Source organism: Acinonyx jubatus, chromosome C1 (genome assembly GCF_027475565.1).
Source record: "Acinonyx jubatus isolate Ajub_Pintada_27869175 chromosome C1, VMU_Ajub_asm_v1.0, whole genome shotgun sequence".
In the NCBI taxonomy this organism is placed as follows: Eukaryota; Metazoa; Chordata; class Mammalia; order Carnivora; family Felidae; genus Acinonyx; species Acinonyx jubatus.
The window spans coordinates 74638512-74662596 of NC_069381.1; the positions used below are offsets into that span (position 1 = coordinate 74638512).

The following is a 24085-nucleotide window of genomic DNA, read 5'->3' on the forward strand; positions in this document are numbered from 1 at the left end:
TTAGTCTGAAGAAATGGAACAAATTATCGGGAGTACTGACACACTATTTCCCAGAGAGAGAGCTCCAAGAGGTGAATTTAAACTTCAGTTGGATATACGTTAGACCCAAGAAACCTCTTGTTGAGAAGTAGTACTAAACATTTTGAAGGGATATAAGGCAATCTCTAAATCAATTTGCAGTTAGAGCAGAAAGAAACCCCATTTTGAATTGTTTGGTTATATCCTGCCTGGGGTCAGAGACAGAGATCTTTGAAGTAGTGTCCAGTTCTCTGCATAGAATGACTCTAAATACCATCTGATCATCATTTGTTTATTTTTTCACTGGTTATTTTGGAAAAGCTTTCAAAGTAAAATAAGGACTAGTGGGAAGACAAGATGCCTAACTTGAGTGTTTTTGTTTCAATCCTAGAGACTTTGGGGTGAGATTGTCAAATGAATTCATGTGCTTTGAAAAGCTTTTATGATTTCTTAATGAGGTTTAAAAGCTAAAGGAGTGGGATTAGGACCACAAAATCCTTTACTCTTAACATTGTGTCTTTGAACTGATTTAGTGCATTTGTATATTAGAAATAGAGATCTGATTTAGATTGAATCCTCATTGTTTGCAAAAATATGGTCTGGAAAAAATTTCCTAGACACACAAACAGAATTAAATTTTGTAATGACAAAGGACAGCTATGCTCTAGCTCTTGAGTTAAAAACTTCCGTTAGAAAAAGTTAACATCATTTAATATATAGGAATGCTTGAGACTTTTCATGCATCATTAGATTTGGATGGTATCTATTTATACATTGAATCTTAGTTCAGTGGAAAATGTTTGGTAGAAAAAGTTCAGCTGAGAAAGTAGATTATATATTATGTTATAGGGGACATTGCAGGAAACTGTACATTTACATCTTTTGTTTTTCAAAAGACTAAAATAGAACCAAGTTACAATGCAATTGTTGGGGTAAATTGATGTCTTAGTCTGTTCGGGCTGCTATAACAAATTACCATGGACTGGGTGACCTAAACAGCAGACATATTTATTTCTCAGTTCCTAGAGACTGGGAAGTTCAAGATCAAGGCACTGCTCAGGCAGATGTTGTGTTTTTTTTTTTTTTTAATTTTTGTAATGTTTATTCATTTTTGAGAGAGAGACAGACAGAGCATGAGGGAGGGAGGGGCAGAGAAAAAGGGAGACAGAATCCAGAGCAGCTCCAGGCTCTGAGCGGTCAGCACAGAGCCCGATGCAGGGCTTGAACCCACAGACTGTGAGATCATGACCTGAGCTGAAGTTGGCCGTTTAACCAATGGTGCATCCAGGTGCACCTAGGCACTGGCAGATTCTAATGAGATCTTATTTCCTAGTTAATAGGTGCCACCTTCTTGCTGTGTCCTCAAATGGTGGAAGGGGCAAGAGAGCCCTGTGGGGTCCATTTTGTAAAGGCACTAATCCCACCCTCCTGACCTAAGGCTTCACCTCCTAATACTATCACTTTGGGGGTTAGGATTTCAAAATATGTATTTTAGGGGGACAAAATATTTAGTCCACTGCAATTGGGGAAAAGAGATAAATATTTAGCTATTTCTTTAATCTTTGAGAGAACTGAGTGGCACAGTTAATTGGATTTAATGACAATGTGATCTTGTTTCCAGTGTGGACGAGGCTTGAGATTTGAGTCTGAAGACCTCCATTCTAACTGGAACTATTTCTTGCCAGTTTTGTCGCTTTGGACAGGATAACTCCTCTGGGCCTGCTTTATTTCCATGTTTTAAAATGTGAAGACTAATAATATATCTAATGGTTTATTATATGAAACAAATTAACGTAAATGAAAGTGCTTTGAAAGTAGAAAGACAGATATTAGATTTTAAACAGTATATTTTTATTTGCTCTTATTGACAAGGAACCCCTCAATGAAAATCTGAGTTAGGTGATTAGAGGGAAAATTTATAGTTCTTAAAAAGGCAAACAGGAAAAAATTCTTTACTAATAAATTTAAGTTAGTATAAATATAGTAAACCTGTAGTTAGTTGTGGTTCTCTAATGGATTAGTTATAGTAGTTTCTCATATTGATTATTTTAAAATATGTGTTTTAAAATAGTACTATAGTTGGAGGTTTGTGACTCTGTTTCATAGAAATACTGTGTTTAAAGTAGAAAATATGTTTACAATATTTAAAGGAAACTGTGTTGTATAATAAATATCTGGATGGCTGAGAAGCACTCTGGAATTATGTAATATATTCTTTCCGGATATATTATAGACCCAGTGCAATGGAAGAATATGTAAAATGTTTCACACCTCAAATATTTTATCATGCTTGCTGCACATAAATGCAGGTGTGTATCATATGTTGTAAGCCTTTTAAAAATGAATTGTGAATGAGAAACTCATACTCCGTTGGTCGTATCTAATTATGAATTAGTCACAGCTAGATTGTCGTACACACTAACTCTGCTTTCTGGCCTGCAAAATAATTTGATACGGGATGGCAGTTATAAAGTAGGCTTTGCACATGGATTGGTAAATCCAAAGTAAATTTCAGACATGTCCAACTTTTTGATCTTTGAAAATGACGAGATCACAAGAGTATTACTGAAAATATCTTAAATGCAATTTGGAGTTAGTACACTGAGCTGGGTTTCAAGTACTTGATAAACCCAAAAAGGATTGTATCTTTGGGGCAACTATATAAACATTCCCAGCAGCTCTTCAGAAGTTCCATAGGCAATTTTCATACCAAATTAAATTTTTATATGTTTTAGAATATCCTCATATTTCAAACTGATCGATATATATGTAATTTAAATTATTGCAAGTGATTGTTTCAAGTAGATGCTAAGAATGGCTTTTATTAACCTACAAGGTTAAAAAAAGCTAATATAAAGGGTAGCTACATTTAATAATATAACTTCAGAGAATTTCAGCAAATTTCTGAGCTGTGTCTTCAAAAGTTATTAACTTGTGACTATTTCTAATGAAATCTAATGAAATCAGGCTAAATTTGAAGAGCACCGAGTCTTACTTGGAGAGATGTGTGGTTTTAAATTAGGATGCAGAAACTACATGGTTTGACAGGCCATCTGATAAATGCAAATAAGACCAACTGTGTATGAGGACTGAATGAGAGAAATTAACATATGTAGGCTGCTTGGAAAAGCTAAGTGTTCATCTAAGTGATGTAAATATGGCATTTTAAAATACATTAACATCTAAGTTTCTGTGGAAACTTCTCTGTAACCTAAAGGAATTCAGGGGCTGAGTATGATCTCATATATGGGTGGGGTCCTGTCTATATATACCTTGCCAAAATGTCCTCTAGTGTGAAAAGTAAACTGATCTATGAAAATCTATTTGCCATATCGTGTCTTATGATGGAGAGGGTCTCTGAAGACAGTGTTTCCAATTTTGTTTGAAATACTGCAGCTATTATAAGATATCTGTGCTTTCTCACAGAATGAAGACAAACACAGAGATGGTGTGTCTAAGAAATTTCAAAAGGTGTCGGCCTCCTGATTGAAGCACAGTCAATTTATTGGATTCCTTTTTTTTTTCATCCAGTAAGTGTAAATATTTAAAGTACTTTATTTTGGTCAATGTTGACTTGTGTTCTTTGTTGAATGAATAACCGCTGTCTGAATACCCTTATCTCTATTTGTGTTTATATTCTTTTGCAATTTCAGTCTCATGTCTTAAATGAATTTAACTTTCAGGACCTTTAAGGGGACAAATTCAGCCATAAACTTTGAGGCTGGCGGTGTCCTTAGAGACGATTTGGTTCATTCTCTTTATCCATTAAAAAACCATGCTGCTGTGATTTTTTTCTTCTTTTTTCTTACTAGATATGTTATTAGACCCAAATGTTTCCTTTTTATTTCTCGTACTCTGTGCCATTTTATAGGTTGTCCGGATTTTACTAATTAGCAATTTTTTAAACAATTGATTTATATAAGGTTGAACGTTACATAAATCATTTCTGTAAGGAACACTGCCTGAATACTTTTTAATGTGAAAATGGAAAATCTACCTCTTGTTTTTCTGAGGCAAAAAATAATTTAGTAATAGAGTATACTCTTACTTATTTATCCTATTAGTTACTTGCCATCAAAACATTAACCACGAGTGAGAATCCCCCCATAGTAGCATGTTCTGAGTTTTTCTTCCCTATCCCGTGTTAAGCCACTAGTGTTGCTTCATCAGCTTTTAAATACTCTAAGTTGGACATGAACTTAAGTTACAAAGCAAGAGCTTGGGGGGAAAGGAGATAATGCATTAACTCACAGTTTGTTTTGAACGTAGAACTGGTAGATCCCTCTAATCCTAAGGGATAACTAGGTAAAGCAGTGCTTGCTCAAAAGAGGTTCCCCATGGTGGTTGAAACACAACTCTTAGGCTGTAACTGATGCGCCAGGTGTGGGACAGGATGTGGAAAAGAGCTTACTCAGACCATTTGGAAGGCATAAAATATGGCTTCTGGTTTTTAATAGCTTGGGATGGAGTCAAGATCCAGGAGGAAACTAGATAGTTGCTTCACAATCTGCCCTAAATACCTTTATAGATCCAGTCTGGCTATCACCAAATGGTGTCTCATCTGAAGGACTTTATAGTGCACAGTTGGGATGGCCTAAGGTTTCAAATGAAACCAGAAGACATTTATATCCTTTGATCAGCCCTGCCTCCCAGATTTGGTCCCTGAGCTAGATCCTACTTGGGTACCTACAAGCATTAGAGTTAAATGCTTATTTTGGATACTCCCTTCAGTGGTTTTTCTTTTTATTTTCCTCTCCCAGTTTCCGTACTCCTACAAGGGAAAGTCATGATTACGCTAACAGAGCTGAAATGTTTAGCAGACGCCCAGTCATCTTATCACATCCTAAAACCATGGTGGGACGTCTTCTGGTATTACATTACCCTGATCATGCTGCTGGTGGCCGTGCTGGCCGGAGCTCTCCAGCTTACACAGAGCAGGGTTCTGTGCTGTCTTCCATGTAAGGTGGAATTTGACAATCACTGTGCCGTGCCTTGGGACCTCCTGAAAGCCAGCGCAAACACATCCTCTGATCCTGGGACACCGCTCCCACTTCCCCTCAGAATCCAGAATGACCTCCACCGACAGCAGTACTCCTACATCGATGCTGTCTGTTACGAGAAACAGCTCCATTGGTTCGCCAAGTTTTTCCCCTACCTGGTGCTCTTGCACACACTCATCTTTGCAGCCTGCAGCAACTTTTGGCTTCACTACCCGAGTACCAGCTCCAGGCTCGAGCATTTTGTGGCCATCCTTCACAAGTGCTTCGACTCCCCGTGGACCACGCGTGCCCTGTCCGAAACAGTGGCCGAGCAGTCGGTGAGGCCCCTGACACTCTCCAAGTCCAAGGTTCTGCTTTCATCCTCAGGGTGTTCAGCCGACGTCGATTCCAGCAAGCAGTCATTGCCCTACCCACAGCCTGGCTTGGAGTCGGCCAGCATAGAAAGCCCAACTTCTAGCGTCCTGGACAAGAAGGAGGGCGAACAGGCCAAAGCCATCTTTGAAAAAGTGAAAAGGTTCCGCATGCACGTGGAGCAGAAGGACATCATTTATAGAGTGTATCTGAAGCAGATCATAGTGAAAGTCATTTTGTTCATCCTCATCATAACTTATGTTCCATATTTCCTAACCTACATCACTCTGGAAATCGACTGTTCCATTGACGTGCAGGCTTTTACAGGATACAAGCGCTACCAGTGTGTCTACTCCTTGGCAGAAATATTTAAGGTCCTGGCTTCATTTTATGTCATTTTGGTTATACTTTACGGTCTCACCTCCTCTTACAGCTTGTGGTGGATGCTGAGGAGTTCTCTGAAGCAATATTCCTTTGAGGCGTTGAGAGAGAAAAGCAACTACAGCGATATCCCTGACGTCAAGAATGACTTCGCCTTCATCCTCCATCTGGCCGATCAATATGATCCTCTTTATTCCAAACGCTTCTCCATATTCCTCTCGGAGGTCAGTGAGAACAAACTAAAACAGATCAACCTCAATAACGAATGGACGGTTGAGAAACTGAAAAGTAAGCTTGTGAAAAATTCCCAGGACAAGGTAGAACTGCACCTTTTTATGCTAAATGGTCTTCCAGACAACGTCTTTGAGCTGACAGAAATCGAAGTGCTCAGCCTGGAGCTTATCCCGGAGGTCAAGCTGCCCTCCACAGTCTCGCAGCTGGTCAACCTCAAGGAGCTTCATGTGTACCATTCGTCCCTGGTGGTAGACCATCCAGCGCTGGGCTTTCTGGAGGAGAATTTAAAAATCCTCCGCCTGAAATTTACTGAAATGGGGAAGATCCCACGCTGGGTATTTCACCTGAGGAATCTCAAAGAACTTTATCTGTCAGGCTGTGTTCTACCTGAGCAGTTGAGTACCATGCAATTGGAGGGCTTTCAGGACTTAAAAAACCTGAGGACCCTCTACTTGAAGAGCAGCCTCTCCCGGATCCCTCAAGTCATTACAGACCTCCTGCCTTCTCTGCAGAAGTTATCCCTTGATAATGAGGGAAGCAAGCTGGTTGTGTTGAACAACTTGAAAAAGATGGTCAATCTGAAAAGCCTAGAGCTTATCAGCTGTGACCTGGAACGCATCCCACACTCCATTTTCAGTCTGAACAATTTGCATGAGTTAGACCTAAAAGAAAATAACCTTAAAACCGTGGAAGAGATTATTAGCTTTCAGCATCTCCAGAACCTTTCCTGCTTAAAGTTGTGGCACAATAACATTGCTTATATTCCTGCCCAGATTGGGGCACTATCTAATCTAGAGCAGCTCTCTTTGAACCATAATAATATTGAGAATCTGCCCCTACAGCTTTTCCTATGCACCAAACTACATTATTTGGATCTAAGCTATAACCATCTGACCTTCATTCCAGAAGAAATCCAGTATCTGAGTAATTTGCAGTACTTTGCCGTGACCAACAACAATGTAAGTATATCTGTTCTTGCCTTCATTTAGCTGGTGTTTTGAGTGTCTGTTGTTGTAGCGTATAATGCGCGTAAAGAAAATGGATTTGTAGTCATACTAAGCATCCTCTGAGCCTGGCCTGTCTGCCACTTACCAGATATGTGACCGTGGGCAAATTACCAAAACACTGAGCATCAGTTTTTAATCTACTGATAAGTTGTCATGGAGATTTTATAGAAGAAAAAATTATATTTATATTTATATTATTTATATTTATATTTATATTTATATTTATATTTATATTTATATTTATCTAGTTAAAGCACCAGTTCCTAGCACATAGTAATGCTCAACGAATGTTCTCTTTATTCTCTGTCCCCATTTTTGACATAAACATCACAGCTGAAGTATTTTAAACTAATTGTAACAGAGCTTACTTTTCATTCTGGAAAGATCTTAAGTATTTAGGAAGCTTCATAAAAGTTTTTAGCTTTCCAAATCTGTCACAGGAGAAGAACTTTTTGTTAAAAATACTGGGATCATGAATTATTCATAAATCTTTTTTGTGATGCAGTAAGAAAAAACTGGAAATCTACATGCATGTCTAGAAAGACAATTCCAAATGAAAGGCCTGGTTCTATAATGCAACACTAGGGCTTCTTAGAAGCTTTTTCCAGCATCCATACTTTAAAAATGAACCATAATTTGCAACAGTAAAGCCAAGTTAAGAAAAACTTGACTTCACTGAAACAAGAAAAAACAAAATAAATGACCAGTTTCCTAGGTTAAAATGTGAAGGAGGAAGAAAAAGAAAAAAAAAAAAAATCATGCTAGCCAAAAGGGCAAGAGAGTGATGGTAATGCCCCTATGGGAAGAAGAAAAATAATCTTTCAGAAATCAGGTCTGCCAAAAGACGAAAGTGGTCTTCCAGTAGTAGAAAATGGGAACTACTTCTTCCTACCCCAAAAAATGTACTATCTCTTAGACTTTTTGTAATTCGCATTTCATGCTAAATATAGCTATGAGCATGCTGTTGGCTAATAAACATATTAATCACCAGACATTATTTTCAAAAACCATGGATTGGAAAAACACCAAAAAGTTGAGGAATGAGAGCAGAATTCATGCCAATTTTTAGAAAATTGATTTGACTCATATATGCAAAAAGCTAGAGCCCATTCTAAAATAAATGAGAAATCTTCAGGTCTTTTTTTTTTTTAATGTCTTTTTTTTTTTAAGTTTATTCTGAGAGAGAGAGTGAGAAGGAGAGGGGCAGAGAGAGAGGGAGAGAGAGGATTCCAAGCACCCTCGAACTCACGAACCGTGAGATCATGACCTGAGCTGAAACCAGGAGTCAGACGCTCCATTGACTGAGCCACCCAGGCGCCCCTGAGAAATCTTAAGGACTTAAAGGATTAGGAGGCTGTAAAACTCCTTGAGGGTTGATCTAGATTAGCAGTGTTCATTAGAATTACCTGAAGGGCTTGTTAAAACACCGATTGCTGGACCCCACTCCCAGAGTTTCTGATTCAGCAGGTTTGGTGTGTAGGGTCCAAGAGTTTACATTTCTACAAAATCCCAGATGAAGCTGATGCTGCTGGTGTGGTGACCATACTTTGAAAACTACAGGCCTAGAGATTTATCATTAGTGTTGTTTAATTATGCAGTAGATTAATATTAATATTTTGGCTATACTTTTCCATTGTTAAATCACAAATTAAAAAATTATTAATAATTATTTTGAAAGGCACTGGTTCCACTAGTTGTTGTATAGTTATATCACTACATGAATTTTTAAAAGTTGAAGCTGATTAAATTGTTAGCTGGCCATGAATTACTTAAATGTATAGGCAGGTTAATGTTTTTTCCTAGTTTAATGTAATAAAACCTTAAGACCATTGGTACTTTTGACACCAAGTTTATTGACTTCTTTACCATATGTGAAAGAGAAACTAGGTGTGAGTATCAGACACATTTTATTTTGAGTTAGGGAGGATACTTGGTTGACATGTAAAGTCCTATGGTGAAGGCAGTTTATGGCCAAAGTAGAATGATATCTTAGGCTGGGTTGTCTCAGAAGTCTAATAACCAGGGGCACCTGGGTGGCTCAGTCAGGTAAGCATCCAACTTTAGCTCAGGTCATGATCTCATGAGTTCAAGCTCCGCATCAGGCTCTGTGCTGACAGCCCAGAGCCTGGAGCCTGCTTCAGATTCTGTGTCTCTCTCTCTGACCCTTCCCCACTCATGCTGTCTGTCTGTCTGTCTGTCTCTCTCTCTCTCAAAAAAAAATTTTTTTTTAAAAGAAGTCTGATAATCAGCAATTGCTAAGCATCCCAGAGCCATAACAATGACCATGACACCTTTGAATGGTTGAAGGACACTGTCCTCAGAACTCTGAAGAGACTTATATAATCAGGATATGGAGAAAGTGAAACTCACTCAGAAGACAGAAGCCAGAGAGATGAAAAGTTCTCTGATGGAACAGCCTAATAATAGGAAATATTGGGGAGGGAAGGGAAAAGAATAGTCCATGATATTGGTCTTTAAATATTTGGAACACTTAATAGAAAAGAAATCTTCTGGAAAGTAACCATGAGTGTTTGAACCAAGACAAGCAGGAAAAGATTTCTCATGTTTCCCGAAATCCTGTCCAAAAATTGAACCTTTGAGAAGGGAGAAATGATTTTTATTTTCTTCTTTTTTTCTAAGTTTATTTATTTATTTTAAGAGAGACAGAGAGAGAGAGAGAATGAGTGGGAGAGGAGCAGAAATAGAGAGAGAAGGAATCCCAAGCAGGCTCTGCACTGTCAGCACAGAGTCCAATGAGGGGCTCAATCTCATGAACCATAAGGTCATGACCTGACCTGAAACCAAGAGTCAGATGCTTAACCAACTGAGCAACCCAGGTGCCCTGGTTTTCTTATGAATAAAACTGTCAGATATGGGTCGTCAACTACTTGGTAGGAATATTGTTAAAGGGAATCAGGGATTCATGCTTCAGTTTCAAGTTTCCTTCTAACTTTGAAATTCTTAAGATTCTATGAGGTAGACCAAAATATTTATTAAAATTAGAAAATAAAACATCAAATTGGATGCATAAATATTTAGGTATGCATAGTCTCAGAAATGTAGTTGATCTCTCCATTTGGAATAGAAGTTAGTAAAGATTCCTGAAGGAAGAGGTTTTAAAATACTCTTCTAAAAAGTTGGGGAGTATACCAGGTTCATGGATGGAGGCAACAAATACTCTCTGTGGTTTAGTAGAAAAGACATTTATTGAAATGTCATATTATCACTGAAAAGGCTGAATAATTGAGCTTGGAAAGCAATCAAGCATAGAGTTAGATAGCCAAAAGGCCAAAATTATAGCACAAAAGCAAAATGGTGAGGATACCCTGCCGTTGACCATACCAGCACTGGGCACAGCATTGCCCCTGAAAATTAGATGCTGCTGCTAATGCACCCCTTGCCCTCCCACAAAATAGGTTCTTCATGGTTTCTGCTGCTTTGTGACAGGAGCCCCAATTTAAAGTCCAAGTCTGAGAGTTTATGAACGCCCACCCACACTCAAGCTGTAAGGGAGCTGGGAACACTAGAATCTGGTGTTGTCAGTCCCCCCAGTGGGAAGTGGACTCTGCTTCCCACCAAGATAAGGTAGGGAATTCTCCAGACATTGAAGATACTGGGCATCCCCCAAATGACAGACATTCCCAGAGAGGGCACTCTAGAGTTTCTTCCACAAGGTAGTAATCAGTGTTACCACACAGAACACTAAACACTTCTTTTTGTCATATTTTTTTGCTGCAGGATTCCTCAGAGCCTTTAGAATTTGAATATGCATTGTGCTTCTCTAAGAGAGACATGACATGCAACGTTTACCAAACGTATTTGAGCAAGATACTCTTAAATATTTTAGTTTTTTTTTTTATTTTTTTAATTTATTTCTTTTGAGAGAGAAGGAGGGAGCACAAGCAGGGGAGAGGCAGAGAGAGAGAGAGAGAGAGAGAGAGGAATCCAAAGTAGGCTCCACCCGGCCAGGGCACAGCCTAATGTGCAGCTCAAACCTGTGAACCATGAGATCATGACCTGAGCCAAAATCAGGAGTCAGATACTTAACCATCTGAGACACCCAGGCATCCCAAGATTTTATTTTGAAGTAATCTCTACACCCAGTGTAGGGCTCAAACTTCAACCCCAAGATCAAGAGTGCATGCTCTACTGACTGAATCAGTCAGGCGCCCCAAGATGTTCTTTTTTACAGTAACTCTTGAGAAGAGTGTTCCTGAGGACGGGGGGGGGGGGGGGGGGGGGGGGGGAATGTAAAAGGACAGAGGTCATGTGCAGAGGATTACAACAGGCAGGCTCAGATGCAATAAGAGATGAGAGCGTTTAGAAGGTGCATCAGAATGGAGAATGCTTTTAAGTTTGCGAGTCAAGTTCAAGTTTGAGTTCATTGGATAGTAGCTGGGGTCAGACTTGAACTGGTTCCTTCAAAAGAGGCTCTGACTGCAGCATTTAGAAGGGTTGGGAGAGTACAATCAAGAAATAAAACCCCATGAAAAGACTTAATCAGTTATGATTTAGAAGTAGGAATATAAATTAAACACAAGAAATGAAGATTTATATCTTAGAGGAACACCATGGGCCACCGAGTCGGCAAATTACAGCCTGGGACCAAAACCCACCCACCGCTTGAGCTAAGAATGCTTTTTAATTTTTTTTTAAGTTTATCTATTTATTTTGAGAGAGAAAGAGAGCACAAGCAGGGGGAGAGGCAGAGAGAAGAAGAGACAGAATCCTTAGCAGGCTCCACACCATCAGCGCAGAGGCAGACACAGGGCTCAAACTCACAAACTGTGAGATCATGACCTGAGCCAAGATCAAGAGTTAGACACAGGGTGCCTGGGTGGCTCAGTCGGTTAAGCCGCTGACTTTGGCTCAGGTCATGATCTCATGGTTTGTGGGTTTGAGGCCCATTTTGGTCTCTGTGCTGACAGCTCAGAGCCTGGGGCCCCTGTTTTGGATTCTGTGTCTCCCTCCCTCTCTGCCCCTCCCCCACTCATGCTCTGTCTCTCTCTCCTTCAAAAATAAACATTAAAAAACAAAAGAGTCGGACGCTTAACCAGCTGTGCCACCCACGCAGGCCTGCTTTTTGAATTTTTATATAGCCTTGACCTATGTATGGTTTTTAAAATTTTTGAATGGTTGGGGGAAATTTTTTTTAAATAACATTTTGTCTCACATGAAAATTATATGAAATTCAAATCTCATATAATTTGTCCATATGAATAAATTCCATTTTTCTCATTCAGGGGCCTATACTACAAAAAATTTATACTCAGTTATTATATTTTGAATTTAATCACTGAAAAATGTATGAAATTTTTTCTGTCTTGTAAAAGTATCTACATAATATTTTCAGTTTTGCCTTTTAACACAAAGCCTAAAATATTTACTGGCCTGCTCATGTAGAGAGAAACTTCTCCAACCTCTGCTCTAGTTATTACCCTCATTTTACCGAAACTGAAACTGACGCTCAGGATGATGTTCCTGAAGTCTGAAGCTCCTAGTGATGGACCTAGGGTGGAAGGCAGGTGTTCCAGCGCCCGCTCTGGCGCATCACAGATGCGTCAGACCAAATGCTGTTACGTGGGAAGCAGTGCTGTGTGGGCACGGGGGATGGGAGAAGGGGAGGCAGCGTCTACCTCTAACCCAATGCCAAAGTGTGATTGCATTATGATGGTACCGAAGGTGATGGAGAAGCAAGGAAAAGGAGGACTTCATAGTTTCGCTCAAATCTTAAAAACCACTCCAATTTGCACCCAGGTCTTCCAATTTCGACATTTGTGAATTTAATGCATGTCTTTTCTTAGTGCAAAGACTTCTGGCTGGCAGTAGAAATTCCTTCAGAAAATCGTTTATGCGGTAGTACTCGTTTTTGACATCACTCCTTAGAAATGGAAATATTTCATTTCTGTTTCCTGAAACAATTGGATTTTATGGATTTGGTTAGCATGTTCTGAGATGATGTGTCAATGGCCAGGGAAAAAAACGGGGGGTGGGGGGGGGGATCTAGCATTGAGATGGATTCTGAAATAAGTTCTCAGCCTCTGGAAACAGGGGAGTACTCATTGTCGGTGTCCACAATAGACACAGGAGGAGGACCTTCCTTCCCTGGATGTTCTGGGGGCTCTACTACATTTTGTTAAAGATACTTTGTTGCTGGAGAATTCTAGGATGTAGCTATTCATTTCTGTCTTTTTTTCAGTTGATTTCATAGCTGTGTGTGTGTGTGTGTGTGTGTATTATAGTTCTATAAAAACATTCTGTTTATGAAGTTTATCATCTCCCTGATACCCTGAAAACATTTCTTATGATCTTATAAAAGAAATCAGTAGTCCATTAGGGTAATTTTTTCGTTTTTGGCTTGTGTATATTGTCTAGTAAAGAGCATGTTACATGAATTCAGTATAAAGAAAGGCTATCTAACATTTTTTATAAAATGAATTGGCCCAGGAAAAATATTTTTGGTGTTTTTGTAAGTTTCAGGGCAAACTGTTTTTAAAGGTTTGTAAGTAGATTTTTTTTTTCAGTATAAAATTGCTTAATTGAAAGAAAGTCTTGAGTCTCTTAACACAGCTCCCCAACCTCCTTTAACATAATTCAAGTCAGGCAGGTGAACAAGGGTCTTGTGCCTCAGTTGGACGCTGACTCTGAGAGAAAGTCCCTGAGGTGGACACTTGGCACTCAGGAAGCAGCACCACTAACCACAGCTCTTGACTCACTTTCATGACAGCAGCACAGCTGAGAGGCCTCTGATGAGGGCCTGGCCCAGTAGCTCACTCCCATCACACTGTGAAATCCTCCTCCGGTCTTTGAGGGCTGAGAAGTCACTAAAAATGACAAATTTAGAGATTTGAATGTGTGTTTCTTTTGAGAGAGAGGGTGAGCGGGGGAGGGACAGAGAGTAAATCCCAAGCAGGCTCCATGCTCAACCCAGAGCCAGCCGCAAGGCTCGATCTCACACCTGTGAGATCACGACAGCAAGATCATGACCTGAGCCAGTCTCGAGAGTCCGATGCTTAACCAAGCCACCCAGGTGCCCCACAGATTCAGAAATTTGAAAGAATATTTGGTGAGAACATGGTAGTGTGCTGATAGCCAGGCAGGGCAGTGATGGCAATGGCTTCAGGGTATTTGTTCAGTGGAAAGGAATCCAACAAAACAAGGTACTTGCTGGGGATCTGGAAGCTGACTGAAGAAGGGAGATGGGGGAGTCCCTGATACAGCCCTGAGCAGGACACTCCTTCCCAGCAGAGACTAATTATTAACAAAATTGTCTAGTATTTCCTACCTATTAGTCCAGTGCTACTCAAATGGGGGCACTTTGCCCCACAAGAGACTTTTGTCTGAAGACATTTTTTATTATCATGGCTGAGGAGGGGCATAGTCCTGGCATCTAGTAGGCAGAGGCCCGGGATGCTGCTAAACAGTGTATAATACACAGGGCACCCCCCACAAAAGGAATTATCCCACCCAAATTGCCAACGTTGCAGGTTGAAAAACCCTGCATTAGACCAAGGTCCTTAAAGACTCATCTGTCTTCTCAGCACTTTAACCCCAAGACCTAACTGGGAGCCTGGCACAAAAGGAGGATCTCTGCATGCATTTACTGAATACAAATGAGCCAAGCCTACCCTCTATTCAACTGGTTTGCCTAAGTCATTGTTTAGACACCAATGGACACTCTCAACTCTGAGCACATTGCAGAGGACAGATTGTTTCCTCTACTTATCCATCACTGACCCTACTTCTGAGCTGCAGGTATATGACCAGAAGAGGTTGCATTAGAAAGGGGCTACATTTCCCCTGTCACTTATCCCTCTGCTACATGTCTACATTGAAATCCACGGATGTGGGGGTTTACATCTGCATTCTTGGAAGGGGAGTGAAATAGGAGGGAAGATATCTTTCCTTTGCTTATACCTAGTATTTTGACATACAATGATGAGTTATATTGAATGCCATTCTTAGCAATGGTGATCATTCGATCTGTTTTCTAGGATATCCAGCATTGAGTGTATGTGTAGGGAATGGAAGAGAGGGTAATTTCCAATATAATGAGCAGGTTTGAATGTAGTTTGACCATTTTTTAGTTTGTGTAGAGAGTATTTATCCTTCTAAGGAGATAGTTTTGGATGGTCCTGGAAATTCCAGCAGAGGGCTGGCTCGGTGGGGCTATGTTAGCCCAACACAGGAGCAGACTGAGCCCCTGAGTGCCCCTTTCATCCCTTGTCTAACAAAGCCACTTCCTGATCCAAGGAGCCTGCATTACTTCATAGTTGAAAAGATGCCCCATCCACAGGTACATAAATATGTGGAGTATTGTAGATTGCAGCGTGTGCTGTCCAGCGCTGCCTGGTGCAAACTCACATCTCTGTGGCATGCCAAGAATTGAGAATGCTTACTCTCAGCTCTTCTCTGGATGTCTTTTCCGATAAACTATCTTTCATGTATGCAATGGGGCTCCCTTAGAAATTCACGTGCAACCTACCCACCACGAGGGGGGGGCAGCTCCTTTGAGCAGCTGTAGGAGTTGACCTAATTTCAGGCTGTTTATCATATTTTAAATTACTTCTTTGTGTTGCATGATTTAATTGAAACTGCCAGAGAGCAAGAAGAAGTAAATATTCACGAGTGTGTATATAGAGGGGAAAGAAATGTGCATGATATATGATCATATCTTCCTGTTTCTGCTTCTGTTGACTTTTTTCTTTTAACAGAATAAAGTTTTCAGTCTGTAGTCTGAAACTCTGAGAAAGAGCCTTGTGTCTGTACTCACGATGTTTTTGAGGATGTTGCTCATTACATTACACAGTAACTCCGCCTCAAGAATAATTACAATTTTCCTGAAATACTGTTGTTGGTTCTTTTTTTCCTTAGGGACAATGAGTATGTGACTAATTAGATTTTATTTGAGACTGCTTGTTAGAATGCTTAGAATCAAGTCTTTTGCCCACCCATATGTACAGCAAGGGTATGGAAGTTCACGGTAGGTCTCAGTGCTGACTTCATGTCAGGATGTTCTTACTTTTCCTTTATCTTTTCCATCTACTTCGAATGTATCGTCATTGTTCTATGTATCCCTGTAAATGTCTAGAAGTGTTTTTGGGGAAAGGTAGGGGTATAAATAAATAAATGCGTTATCATAGGCCATGGAAAACCAGTTTCACTGGCTTCTTTTTTTCCCTTTCCAGATTGAGATGCTACCAGATGGGCTGTTTCAGTGCAAAAAGCTGCAGTGTTTACTTTTGGGGAAAAATAGCCTGATGAGTTTGTCCCCTCACGTGGGTGAGCTGTCGAACCTTACTCATCTGGAGCTCATTGGTAATTACCTGGAAACACTCCCTCCTGAACTAGAAGGGTGTCAGTCCCTAAAACGGAGCTGTCTGATTGTCGAGGAGAATTTGCTCAACACTCTTCCTCTCCCTGTAACAGAACGCTTGCAGACGTGCTTAGATAAATGTTGACCGAAAGGGGAAATACCTTTTAAATGTTTGCCCCAGGGCTTTAAACGAGAGCTAAAATTTCCTAAGTTATAACGATGAAAAATGGGTAATAATTATGACTAACTATAACCAGATGTCTTTAAGGCAACTCAGTGTCTAGCCCTACATTAAACAGGTAAAAAGTGTTAACACTGAACTAAAAGTTTTGTGAATCATTGACTTTTAACTTATTAAGATGTGAGAAGTACACTTGGAGGGTGGCATGGGGGACATGAAATTCCTGAGTCTCTCCCTTGCAGTTTTTACCTTGAAGCTTAGGCATTCTTTCATCTCCCTCCCCAATTCCCTGCTACTTACTTATTTGCACACTTGTTTTAACTGACTTCCTGTTTTGGTATTTATCACCTCGCCCATAAATTCATCAATATAATGTCCTTGGTGTACACTCCACACTCTATGATTTATTCTTAAATATTTTTAGGCAGGGTGTGCATTGTGCTTGGCAGAATTCCTTCTTGGCTTGATTTTTACTTCCTGTCCCAGCTTGCTCGAGTCTTACTCCATCTTGTTTTCTCTCAACAACGGTGAGCCCTAAAAAAACAAAAAAAAACAAAAAAAACAAAACTGTGGTGAACCCTGAGAAAGTGCTTGCCTTTGGCCCTTGCATAGAAAAGGAAAGGGTGCTTAGGGCATGTCCTCCTCAGGGCCTCCTAAAAATTCATGTATTCTCTAAAATCTCTTCTTGTGTATCATCAAAGCCTTTTTTATTTGCTAATAATTTTTATATTAAATGTAAAGCATATAAATATTTTCTATTGTATAATCTTGGATTCAAAATCTGTGAGAATAATTTTTGTAAGGTACAGAGAACACATGCATTTCTTTAAGAATTTACTATTAATGTGCTTGGTTTGGGCTACTTACGCGTCTCCTACTTGTGTGCATTCTGCTCCAGAATGTTTTTGTACTCTGCAACTCATTACTTTTGGATAACAAAAGCCTTGTGTTTCATGCCCTAAAATATTTGGGGGGTTTCCTTATAAGAGGATGGCCACATCATCTACCTCTCTCTTCCCTAGTTGCTGTGCTATTGTACGGGTACAATTCTTAATTACTTCAAAAACTGTGATGGAGGGGAGAGGTACAGATTTGACTCCTTAAAACTGACTTCAAAACACTTGGAGAAATTAAGACTTAAAGCAAAATACTTTTCTTCTCCAGCTGCATGATCTCTAGATATGATTATAATGTAAAACACTCGGCCTCTATTCAGTATTTAAGAAGAACTCTCAGAGCTCACAAAGTAGATCCATTTAACTGAAATTCATCTCATGCCTTTGTCTGACTTTCCTGGAATACATTTTGCTCTTTTTTTTATAAAGAGCTTTGTGTTTAGCCTTTTATTATCATGCATATTGTAAAATGAATAAAATCAAGTGACTCATTTTTGGGAAAATGTACAGTTTTACTGTGTTTTTCTCCAGCGGGTCTAGGCATGATGATGCCTGTCTCATTTGGGGTGTTAATGATGAAGTAATCTACTAACTGCACCCAGACAAAACTGGAAAACACTATGGATAAAGAGTACTGTAAACATGGAACTGTGATGTATGGTATGTTGTGTCTTGCTTTGCCTGTTCCGGGAAGATGAAGATGAGTCTTGAAATTGTAGCAAAATCTGCAGCCCCCCTCACCCGCCACACACCCCTGAACTGCAGCTCAGAAAAAAGAATCGTCTGCATCAAATGTAATTTGAATAATATTATATAAATCTATTAACGCCAGAAGCTGCCTAAAAGGTTATTTTTATTCTGAACGAGACAGAGCAGTGTAAAAATGTTAATTCCTACCAAAACTTGCCTTTAGTCAGAACATTGAAGTTCTCAGGGACCCAGGCCTAACTGACGAAACTTTCTTTCATCTAGGACTTTAGAAAACAGATTCTGACTGTATCTAGGGTTTTTTGTTTTCTTTTTTTTAACGTAAGTTAATGGCCATTTTAATGTTTCACACTAAAATTGTCAGGCGTACTAATTCCAAAGTTGGATAGGATTTATCTTAAGTTTTGGCTGTGAATATGATACACGAAGAGGTATCTAAATGGTTTTGGCCATATAATTAGCCATAATATGAAAAATCCCACCCTCCTCCATAAAGAAGAGTTTTCGAAGCAAATTTCAGATTGGCTATCATTCTCACAAACTACATATAACTTCTCCTGCAAAAGTCATTGACTAAATCTTCCTCATCGCTTCTTTCAATTTCTGGAAGTACATTACTATCAGGGTCAATGATAAATACTGTAAGCTGCTTTCCAAACACTGGGGTACAGTTACTGGTGCACGCTTTGTTGTTTGATGCCATAGTTTTTAGATTTCTGTTTAATCCTACATACCAGTGTTGAGGTAGCTTTTCAATTCACACAGCACTGATGGAATGAACTGTGAGGCCACCACTTGACACATGAGCACGTGGTGTTTCATGTCACCTTTACTGCACTGTTGGAACAGGTGTTCATTTTGCAAGTGTTCAAATTCATTTCAGAGGCTTTTCAATGAGGAAAATGCAGTTTGTCCCATTATGAGACTTTAGTTGGCATTTGACTTCCAAGAATGCACAGTGCATGTTCCAAAAAGTCAATGTGGATGTTATTCAGAACAAAATTGATGGCTTATGCTAGCAATGGCATAGGTTCGTTTTATTTACAGACCTACCCAGGCGCCCATAGCTAAGCACACACCAGAGCAGTTTTGAGCACTCTTGGTGAGGTATAGTGTTCTTTCCCTAACCTACATAAGGATATGTCTGTGTGGCACATAGATGTGTGTTTTCATTCTTCATCCTCAGTCTTAATTTTTCTCCCGGGATGTCACCGTATTTCACTGTCCCTTAACAAACGTTTGTGTTAAACAGGGTAAGTAGAGATCCGTAGGCTCTCAGCACTGTGGCGTAGCTCCAGTTTGTGTGGTAAGCTTACCACTGTGCTATGGTAAGCTGCAGTGAGTTATCTGCGTAATTTTATTGTTTGAGAGTGACAATATTTGTTTCTGTTCTTCATGTGTTTCATGATGTAAATTTTGTATGTTTAAAATATTGCATACTGACGGGTTCAGAAACCATTAAAATAATCAAACAGTTATTCTGTGGATTTATAGCTTTATTTCCTTGTATTTCCAGTAAAACCCTCCTTCCATCTTTACATTTTCTCTTCATATTGTCCTAACTGCATAGGTATGTTGTTGTCCTTCTCCACTCACTCACCTCCTTAAATTTGGTCAGCACTTGTACATAACAGAATATATTTGTGCTAGAGAACTTGGAGTCATACTTGAGCGTGTATTTATTTGGGGGGAAGCCAAGGCCTATAATGATGCCTAATATAGAAGCCCCACTTTACCCATCCCTGCAGTATTTAGAGCTGATTCAATCAATGATCTCTCATGCCTACCAAAAGCATGAGAATATAACTGTAAGTCCACTTGGTTTCCCAGAACTGTATATTGCATCAAAATCTGTGTTTATTTCTTTCTGGAAACAAGAGGAAGGCCGGTGGGAGGGGGAGGAGCTACTTTGTATCCTCACTTGAATTATGAAGACATTATATACATGAAATGGGATAAACTAATGACTGTTGGAAATGCCCTGGATATAATTATATCTTACATTCAGTCGAATGTGAAAGCAGTGAAAACCTGCGGTCCTATTTAATTGGTTTCCTCTTGTTCCTGATCCATCACTTCTACATCCACTGGGAACTATCTCCTCAGTACCTTTGGTAATGGACTACGTTCTCTTCAACTTTATATATATATATATATATATATATATATATATACACACACACACACATATATATATACATATATATATACACACATATATATATACATATATATACACATATATATGTATATATATATATATATGAACAATTTCATCAACACTAAAGCATTAATGCAGACTATATGAGTTAACGTACTGAGTTGAGATGGCTTCCAGTTGACCTTCATTCATATTTCAGCTTTGCATTTGACTTGTAGAATACCCCACTGCTGAGAAAAACAATTATGAATGTCTCCTGCATGTTATATATTATCTCTAACAGAGATGGTGCAATTTAAAAAAATACAAAGGGGCATAGAATTAGAATGGGTATGTTTGTGCATATGTGTTGTGTATAAGCCTAAATATTTATGTTTGAAATATTTTTAAAGCTCTTCAAATGTTTCACTCTGAGTGAAATAACGGGCCAATCTCGGGTGGAAACATTTGCTTAGGTTAGCTTCACGGTGAAAGCTAGCATTTATTATTTATCTTTGTCACGTATTTTCTCAAACACGTACGTGCTCGGGTTTTGCTTCTGGTAATGAATTATTAGAAAATATAAGATCATGTTGTGAGTTGAATGTTTTTGGCCCTCAGGTTTACCATGTAGTAAATCTGCATTTTGGTGGTGAATCCCTTTGCCTGAGATTCAGTGGTTTTTGGTAAACTTTCCTGTTTTAAAGTAGCTTTTGTGTAAAGTAAAGATTCCGTTTTTATAACAAATGGCAAATAAAAAGAGATTAAATGTTGGAAGAAGTTCACTGTACTAATTTGTCCCTGTGCAGCTGTACTGTTATATTGTTCACCAGATGATGGATTTTAGAGTTACGTGTGAATCTCCTAAGAAGAGTAGAGTTTTCAAAATATGCTACAACGCTCACAAAATAACAAGCCCCTGAAAAGAGCTGGATTGGTTCTAGAATATAATATGTTGGGGCAGGAGGCAGGGAGGGGTGAAATCTGTCACAATCCTACATAGGTCCCTCTTTCCAATGGTGCTCATCCTTGGGGACCCATGCCCACAAAGCAATCCAGGTCTCCCCCTCTCAGCTCTCATTTCTCCATTTACTGTTAGTTTAGTACTAACGCTGAACAGTGGACCAGAAAAATAAAAAGTAGAGAACTGCGAGGTGAAATTTTGAGGTTTAGTAAAAGAGGAAAAATGGAATTCTTGGGTAAAATAAGCACATGATAGTTTGACCTTTTGGATACAAGACTTTCTGTCTTTCTCTCAAACTCCTACCTGCCGCCCCTGGCCCACCCACCCTACGCACACACTTTCAGGAACACATTAGATGCCTGATAAAAGTCTTTCCTCTGCTGGAAGACAGAACTCGACATATACTGAACCAGATTATGAAGGAAAATGACTGCTGAAACCAGATGGCCACATTTTTCCCTGGAAATGAAGTACTTCAAGGGAGGCATTCACCCACCTGGAAGCGCTTGAGGAATGGGAGAGACACGGAGGAGAGGAAGCCAGTGTGTGATGTAAGGCGTCAGCAGGCATTCAGGGAATGCTAGGAGCCTTGGGACGCTGGGGTCCTGTGCTGACAGCCTACTGGGCACTGCCCAGGCCCCCCAAGCATGCTTAAGTGTGGCTTCACATTCTCCGGCATTCCCTTCCACACTACAGAGTGGTTTTTCCAGAATGCAGTGAAGGCCTGATGGCACGGGAGAGGCTGCGCCCACCCATGCCTTTGTGGGCTCTCCCCCCTTCTCCTGAGAGCTGCAGGCTCAGTCCCTCTCCTCTCTGAGGTCTAGAGAAAAGCGGTTTCTCCAAAGGCACAGCGTTGCACCTTGAATTCAAGCCCCATGTTTACAGAAGAAAACAGATCTGTAAGCCAAAGGAGGATCAGAAAAAAAAAGTCATTTTTAAAAAATACGAAGTCTTTTTTAAATAACAAACCTCTTTTCATCCTGTATGGTCTCATCATCCTCTAGACTAGAATTATGAGTCTTCCCTCCTAAATACCAATGATTCTAGAGAACTGCCTGTGTGCTACTCAGAAGCTTTTCAAATTCTTTCTCATAATAAATACCTTAAATTTTGTATGCCTTTTTACACATGCCTATTGTTTGTTTGTGCAGGGCTTGACCCACACCATTTTTTACTCTCTGCCTCCCTCTGTCGCTGAGATGAGAATAAATCAAATAACTTCAAATAGAAGTTGACCAGCATCTACTTCCTCCCCTGTTACTCCATTTCTCCTTGCCTTGCCTTGATCAAATGCAGCCCCCAAGATCTTGAGAATTCCATGGCCCCCCACTGAAGCTCAGTGACTCCATTTCAGATGAGATGTGCTCAGAAAGCCTCATGTAGCACCCGGCACCAGGACCAGACATGTGGGTGCCCTGGGCAGGTAAGAATTTGGCACCCCCTTTAAAAATATACTTTGAGTATTTATGTAATATGCATTTGGTAGAGATAGGGGACTTGGTCTCCTATTAGTAAAAATCATGAACTTTTGGTTCAACTGTCTAATTATTCCTTTCTCCCAAAACAAAACTCCCAAGAATGAGCTAGAGACAGCTGGGGGCAGGAGCTATCAGGCAAATGAGAGCTCTCTGCTCATAGCTTTGCTGCTCTGAGTCTCTTCTCCCGGGACTCAGGAGCAGACCAGCCAGCCACTGGGGCTCACCTCTTTCTTCCCTTGGAAGTACAGAAATATCCCCTCTCCTGGCCCCCTGTCCTCTCCCTCCCCACCCCTCTCTGCTTGTGCTATTTCGCATTTTCCTAATTACATCCTCCCAAGTTCCATATCCTCACCCGTTACTAAATCCCATCTTTGAGAGTATTAAGTCATACTAAGGATGACGTTTTAGCTTGTACTCACCCAAATAAATCCCTTTCACTTATCAAGATGCTTCCTTCCTAGAATGGGGTTTCTTGTCACAATTTCAAATTCCAAATAAGAGACTTCTTCAATATACTGAATGGCAGTAGGACCAATTTGCATCCCTTAGGCTGGTGAACCTAAAGAATTACAAATGGAAACCTGAGTTGACTGGTCCCCTAATTCTAATTCTTTCAATGACATTTGGCGGTCCATGTAAATTAGTGCCCCAGGCAAATATTTAAACCCCAGGAAGACCGAATGCCACCCCTGTGAGGGGAGCCTCCTTCTAGTCTTTGCCTGAACTGGACTGGGATTCCCATCCTTGTCTTAGTGTCTCAGTAGTGCTTCCCAGAGAAACTACTTAGATCATTATGGAGGGAAGAGAACAGTTCTGTAACCCTCGTCATAATAGAGCCAGTATCCGGCAGTTGATCTGTGAAAAGGGAAAGGCTGAAGAAGTAGCCAAGTGAAGGAGAATTGATTCAGTCTGCTCGAAGAGGCTTGAGGAAAATTTACCGGGCTTGTGATACCTGGGCAGAATGATCCATCAGGAGCCTCATTCATGATTTCAAATTGAGAAAAGATAAAAATCTAATCATTTGTCCCTGATCCTTCAGCTTGGTGCCCATCACCGAAGGGGGAATAGCATAATGGAATACAACAGTAATGTTACTGAACACCCGCCACACGCCAGGTGCTCTACGAGCTTGTTCATGTGCACCGGCTCAATCCAGCCAACAACCTTTTGGTGTGCTATTCCTATTTTACAGATGAGAAAACCAACTGGAAAAGTGTAACATTTGCCAAGGTCTCATGACTGTTCAGAAGAGGAATCCTATTCAACTCACAGGTCTGCAAAGCCTATTTCTACAGAGGTGGAGGTAAAGAATACTTAACCTCAGCCCCACCTCCTCTCTCCCCACCTTGGAGTTTGAAGACTCACAGAGGACTCCGGTTTTCAGAGCTCACTGGTCTCTTCCCATTGCTTT

General features: G+C 40.0%; 2 protein-coding genes across 2 annotated transcripts in view; both read left to right on the forward strand.

Moving 5' to 3' along the window:
* LOC128313920 (basic salivary proline-rich protein 1-like) overlaps positions 1 to 2309 on the forward strand; it is a 50583-nt gene extending 48274 nt beyond the window's left edge. The window contains exon 4 of the transcript XR_008295037.1: positions 2252 to 2309. The gene's annotated coding sequence lies outside the window, so the exon portion shown is untranslated. The remainder of the gene's footprint in view (positions 1 to 2251) is intronic.
* LRRC8B (leucine rich repeat containing 8 VRAC subunit B) lies at positions 1861 to 16620 on the forward strand. Its single transcript, XM_053214390.1, has 4 exons — positions 1861 to 2327; positions 3445 to 3548; positions 4779 to 6943; positions 16180 to 16620. Exons 3-4 carry the CDS (start codon positions 4805 to 4807, stop codon positions 16450 to 16452), a joined length of 2412 nt encoding a protein of 803 aa, XP_053070365.1. The 5' UTR covers positions 1861 to 2327; positions 3445 to 3548; positions 4779 to 4804; the 3' UTR covers positions 16453 to 16620.
* The last annotated feature ends 7465 nt before the right edge of the window (positions 16621 to 24085 follow it).